The 6,412-nt window shown below is 47.1% G+C and overlaps 1 protein-coding gene across 1 annotated transcript in view; it reads right to left on the reverse strand.

The window, feature by feature from the left end:
• Window positions 1-946: 946 nt before the first annotated feature.
• LOC139790362 (uncharacterized) overlaps window positions 947-6,412 on the reverse strand; it is an 11,405-nt gene continuing 5,939 nt past the window's right edge. The window contains 5 exon segments of the mRNA XM_071732115.1: window positions 947-1,305; window positions 1,710-1,856; window positions 3,841-3,954; window positions 4,053-4,162; window positions 5,043-5,196. Coding sequence (XP_071588216.1) covers window positions 1,201-1,305; window positions 1,710-1,856; window positions 3,841-3,954; window positions 4,053-4,162; window positions 5,043-5,196 — 630 coding nt within the window. The 3' untranslated portion in view covers window positions 947-1,200.

The following is a 6,412-nucleotide window of genomic DNA, read 5'->3' on the forward strand; positions in this document are numbered from 1 at the left end:
TTTTCCCCCTCCTTTTTTCCCCCTCCTTTTTTCCCCCTCCTTTTTTCCCCCTCCTTTTTTCCCCCTCCTTTTTTCCCCCTCCTTTTTTCCTCCTCCTTTTTTCCCCCCTCCTTTTTTCCTCCTCCTTTTTTCCTCCTCCTTTTTTCCCCCTCCTTTTTTCCCCCTCCTTTTTTCCCCCTCCTTTTTTCCCTCCTCCTTTTTTCCTCCTCCTTTTTTCCTCCTCCTTTTTTCCTCCTCCTTTTTTCCTCCTCCTTTTTCCAAGATGGGGCTTGGAGCAACCTGGGCTGCTGGGAGGTGTCCCTGCCCATGGAAAGGGGTTGGGAATGGATGACCTTTAAATGATGACCCAAACCATGCTGAGATTCCATGAGGAACCTCAAAATAAAGCAAAAAACTCCTTTCCTTGCAATGCTTTCCAACAGCAGCTCTCCCCAGGGTTTGCACAGAGCTGAGAGCCAGTATAAAAACCAATAATTCAGTAAATAAATTACAAAAACTAGAAATAAATTAAATATTCTGAGGTTTTTTTTCCTTCAAAACCAAGGAGGAAATACCAGCTTCTGAATTCAATTCACTGAGCAGGAAGAGCCCAACTCACAGGGGTGACAAGGATTTCAAGTTATTGCATCCACCAAGGGAAATGATTTTGATTTTCCTGTATCCTGCCTGCCCAAAATCTTGTCTTAATTTTTATTAATGAGTGGCTCACTGCAATCTGAATTTTATCCAGCTGTTACATGAAGTCCTATGGAAACCAAGCCCAAATCCAGTGAAGAATCTGGCCTCAAATGGCTCTTTCAGAAGCAGTTTGGGGGCCAAGCCCTTGCTGTGTTCACCCTGGGAGATAAGAGCCCTCTCTGCCTGACAGAAAATCAATGTAAAAAAAAAATTTAGTGCTGCTAAGGAAGATAAAAAGTGGGATAATGGATGTAACAGAGAGCAAAAGTCCACTGGAAAGGTAAAAAATTACTTTATTACACAATCAAACAACCTGACACTATAAATAAAACACTGTAACACACCAAAAAAAAAAAAAAAATCCCAACTTGTGATAATTAATAACCCCCAATTTTTTTTTTTTCTTTTTCTGAACACCACCTCTGGATAAATAGTGAGGAAAGTACCAAAAAGTGCTGCTAGAAAGAAGGGCAGAGTGTAAACCTTCTTGGAGCCATTAACTGTTGAGAGAGGTCATTTGTCTCATTTGGGGAACTTCTGAAACTCTTCCTGCTTCTTGAAAAAAAGCTGAGCAAGGATGTGGTCTGCTGTTCCATGGAAATAATCCCTCATCCGAAGAGTTTCCAGCTAGGAGGGAAAAGGCAGGAATTAAAAAACAATCATCCTGGGGACCTGGGAGTATTTTTACTACACTGATCACACAAAGTGAAAATTGATTCCTATAAAACTTCAGATGACAATTAATTCCTATAAAAATGGAGAATTAATGCACAACCATAGGCACAGCACCAGTATTTCCCACCCTGCCATGGATTTTTTTCTGTCTTCCCCACCTCCTGTTGCCAGGTGCAGAGTTTTTTGGGGGATTCCTTGCCAGCCCTTCCCACCAGAAGGGAATTTGCCCAGCCAGCACTTGCCATATCCTTAAAATTTCTTTTAAAGGGTGTGCACTGGAAAGCTTAAATACCTGAGGAAAGCTCAGGATGATGTAGAACTGAGTGATTTTTTTTTTGACCCAGCTGAATTCTCACCTGGTTTCCTGTACTGTAGGCAAGAAGCAGGAGCAAATCCTCATCACACACACTCTTGATGTAGTGCTGGGTTCCAACAGGGAAGAAGATGACATCCCCAATGCCAATGTTGAAGTTGGCAGTGACTCCAGAGAGGGTGACTCCAACCTGGTGCAAGGAAAGCAGCAATGTTCAACCACAAAAAGCAGAAATTTTCACTCTGCTCTCAGTGGGGGGATACAGAGGGACAGAGAGGTAAAATCCCAAATGAAAACAAAGCTCTAATGTTAGGAAAGCAGCAATATTCAACCACAAAACCCAGAAATTTTCACTCTGCTGTCAGTGGGGGAACACAGAGGGGCAGAGAGGTAAAACCCTGGGTGAAAACAAAGCCCTAATGTTAGGAAAGCAGCAATGTTCATAGAATCCCAGAATGGGCTGGGTTGGAAGGGACCTCAGAGCTCCTCAAGTCCAAGCCTTGCTCCACTCCCCCCATGGTTCCCAGCCCATGGCACTGAGTGCCACATCCAGGCTCTTTGGAAATATCTCCAGGGCTGGAGAATCCACCCCTTCCCTGGGCAGCCCATTCCAAGGTCTGAGCACCCTCTGGGGAAAGAAATTCTTTCTCATGGCCAACCTAAACCTCCCCTGGCACAACTTGAGACCTCTTGTGCCCTCTTGTCTTGCTGAGAGTTGTCTGGGAAAAGAGCCCAACCCCCCCCTGGCTCCAACCTCCTTTCAGGGAGTTGGAGAGAGTGATGAGGTCTCCCCTGAGCCTCCTCTTCTCCAGCCTCAACACCCCCAGCTCCCTCAGCCCTTCCTCCCAGGAATTCTGCTGCTGGATCCCTTCCCAGCCTCCTTGCTCTTCTCTGGACCTGCTCCAGCACCTCAAGCTCCTTCCTCAGCTGAGCTGAGCTGAGCTGAGCTGAGGGGCCCAGAACTGGACCCAGGACTCAAGCCGTGGCCTCCCCAGGGCTGAGCACAGGGGCAGAATCCCTTCCCTGGACCTGCTGGCCACGCTGTTCCTGAGCCAGCCCAGGATGCCATTGGCCTTCTTGGCCACCTGGGCACACTGCTGCCTCCTCTTCAGCTTCCTGGCAATCCAGACTCCCAGGTCCCTTTCTGCCACTCTCTGCCCAGCCTGGAGCTCCCCAGGGGATTCTTGTGGCCAAAGGGCAGGACCCGGCCCTTGGAATCTTCAACCTCATCCCTTGGCATCAGCCCAACTCTCCAGTCTCTCCAGGTCCCTCTGCAGAGCCCTCCTGCCTTCCAGCTGATCCACACTCCCCCCAGCTTAGTGTCAGCTGGGAATTTGCTGCTGATGGACTCAATGCCCTCCTCTAAATCCTCACTCAAGATATTAAACAGCACTGGGCCCAACACTGATCCCTGGGGGACACCACTAGTGCCCGGCCGCCATTTTGATGCAGCCCGTTCAGCCCCGTTCAACCACAACCAGCAGCAGTTTTCACTCTGCTGTCAGTGGGGGAATCCTGGTAAAATCCTGGGTGAAAACAGAGCCCTAATGTTAGGAAAGCAGCAATATTCAACCACAGCAAACAGAAATTTTCACTCTGCTGTCAGTGGGGGAACACAGAGGGACAGAGAGGTAAAACCCTGGGTGAAAACAAAGCCCTAATGTCAGGGAATCTCATCATTCCACCTCCATTCTCTTTGCACAGAGTGAAAAGACACTGAATCAACTCAAAATCTTAATGATCACTAGATTTTTCCCTTTTATCTATTCCTCAGAGGTGCTGAATCAAAAGTATTGATTTTTTTTGTCCTCCCAGCAGTCAGGATAGTGACAACTCATGGGTACAGGATCATCGAGGCTGGAGATGGCCTCTAGGATTATCCAGTCCAACCAATTCCTATCATTTTGCTGAACAACTTGACAAGATGGATAAATTCTGCTCTCTGTGTGTCTCCTCTTTGACCAGACAAGCTTCCCCAAACCCCTCTGGAATCAGAATTTTGTATGGAAAAGGTGACACAAAGTCCCCTGCTAATTTTAGGATTATTCATCAAGGCCGGAATTCCTCTTTGATCTGCAATTGGGCTTGTTGGGTTTTTTTTTAAATTCTTTGCTCTGTAATGGTTTTCCAGCCAAAATCCCACTGCCTTTTCCCTCCCTTGTGTCCCAAATTACCTGTCCACAGCCACTAATGACATAACCCATCTCATTAGCATTGAAGTGGAAATGAGGTTGGCCCAGCCCATTGCTGAAGATCCGCAGGGTGGCCAAGGTGAGGGTGTTTTCGTGCTGAAAAACAGAACAAAAAGGTCAGAAAAAAATAAACCAGGTTTATTCCTGGCCTTTTTCTGGGTGGAGATATCCAGCAGGCAGCTGGGAGCACACACCTTGTTCAGGGACTCACTGAAAATCCTCTCTGTTTGACTCAGCCCGGTGCCGTTCCTGCGGTACCGAGCCCACTGGAAGATTCCTCCAGGGAAAGGAAATTCTTCTGAGCCTAAAACAAAATTCAGCTCATCAGCATTTCTGCCTTTCCTGGCAATTTTCTGGAGTCAGATCCTCATCCTGCAAAGCTAAGGCTCATTGCCACCAGTCACCATCCACCTAAAGAACACTCTGACCTCTCCTAAATCCTTTCCTCCTCCTTTATGGCCCTGCTCATAAATCATAATATTTTGCCCAGAACTGGCAGTGCAGGGGAATATTTTTGGTCCAGGTGTCAAGATTTTTCTCATGTAGTTGTTTCTCATCACCCCCAGCAGCTGCCTGGGCTTCTCTTTGCTCTTTCTACCTCCTTGAGCAGACTCTACTACTTGGAGTTAAGTTTTCCCAGCTATGTTTGTTAGGTCCTCACTGCTGGACCTAAAACTGTTGCTAAACCAACCAGTGAATATTATAAATATTCCTAAATAAATTGGTGAAGTTGTATTTCTAAAAGAAAAGGAAGGACATAAATCAGACAGACATCTGGGTGTTTATTCACTGTTTTAGCTGCAAATACAAGATGCTCTCAGTATCTCACTCTCCAGCTGAGCTGCTGCAGGGCTCCCTGCCCTATTAAATTTTCATTTCTGAAGGAAAAGCTTGGTTTAAGATATTATTTAGCTCCATGGGGACACGGAGAGAACCTTGGGAAGCATTCAGTCCCTGACCCTGGTGCTCCCAGCTCTGCTGCAGAGATCCCTCAGAGATAAAAACCAGGTGACACCTCTTCAAAGGGCAGCAATTAGATGGATTACCAAGTTCTTTTCTCTTCTTAAACCCTTAGGATTTCTCCAGCCACCCTTTCCCTCCTGTTTCAGGGAGGATTAAACAGTAATCCCTCCTTCCATCCCAAGGAAGCAGAGTTTTCCCATTCCAGAATTCCCAGCCCTTACCTTGGAGGTCGTAGAAGTATTGCCAGACCAGCTCTTCTGGGGACTGCACGTAGGTGGCATTTTGGACCAGCTCCTTCAAGTTTGCTGGCAGATTCACTGCTTGATCTTCCCTTTGCTTCTGGAAGGTTCTGATGAAGTCAACTCCACCTGCTGGCTGCAGGACACAAACTCTGCTACTGCCATGGCAGAAATTCAGATTTTCCTTCACTGAGCATCCCACTTTAGTGCCTGCTGTAGGTGAGCTCTGCCTCTTGGGGACATCCCTCATCTCTCCCATTTTCCCACCCTGTTATCCTTTATTTTCCTCTGTGTTATCCCAGGGAAGGGAAACTCCTCCTGTCTCCCATCAAACTGTGCCAGGCTGGGAAAGGCTCCCAGAGGGCTCTGGTTTGAAACTTCAGATTCCTCAGGCTCCCAGGAAAACCCTGTGGCCATATTCCTGCTGGATTTCATTCTCAGCTCGAATGAAACCCACTCCAACAATAACCTGGATTTAGCTGTTATTTCCTAGGAAATTTTCTCATCCCACAGAATGAGAGGTTTGGGCTTCAATCTGGTTTTTTCCCTTCCAGCACTGGAAATCTGGAGGATGCTCCATGAATTGGATAAATGTGAAGAGTGGAGGAGGGAAAAGTGTCCTGGAGAGAGCATCAGCATTTACTTGGAAGAACTCAGAGGAGACACAGGAGGTGTCTTCATCCTTCCACACAAATGGGACTAAGAGCTGAGCTAGAGGAATCCCTGGATTCTTTCCAAGGAATCCAAAGAGCCTGGAGAGCTGTGCAGAAGCCAATTGGATAAATGTGAAGAGTGAAAGGAGGAAAAAGTGTCCTGGAGAGAGCATCAGCATTTATTTTGGAAGAACTCAGAGGGAGGGAGACCCAGACACAGGAGGTGGCCACATCCTTTCACATAAATGGGACTAAGAGCTGAGCTAAGGGAATCCCTGGATTCTCTCCAAGGAATCCAGAGAGCCTGGAATGCTGTGCAGAAGCCAACTGGATAAATGTGAAGAGTGGAGGAGGGAAAAGTGTCCTGGAGAGAGCATCAGCATTTACTTGGAAGAACTCAGAGGAGACACAGGAGGTGTCTAAATCCTTCCATACAGAAGGGATTAAGGAGAAGAGCTGAGCTAAAGGAATCCCTGGATTCTTTCCAAGGAATCCAGAGAGCCTGGAGAGCTGTGGAGAAGCCAACTGGATAAATGCTGAAGAGTGGAGGAGGGAAAAGTGTCCTGGAGAGAGCATCAGCATTTACTGGGAGGAGAGACCCAGACACAGGAGGTGTCTCCATCCTTCCACACAAATGGGACTAAGGAGATGATCCAAGCTAAGGGGAATCCCTGGATTCTCTCCAAGGACTCCAGAGAA

Source organism: Heliangelus exortis, chromosome Z (assembly GCF_036169615.1).
Source record: "Heliangelus exortis chromosome Z, bHelExo1.hap1, whole genome shotgun sequence".
Lineage (NCBI taxonomy): Eukaryota > Metazoa > Chordata > Aves > Apodiformes > Trochilidae > Heliangelus > Heliangelus exortis.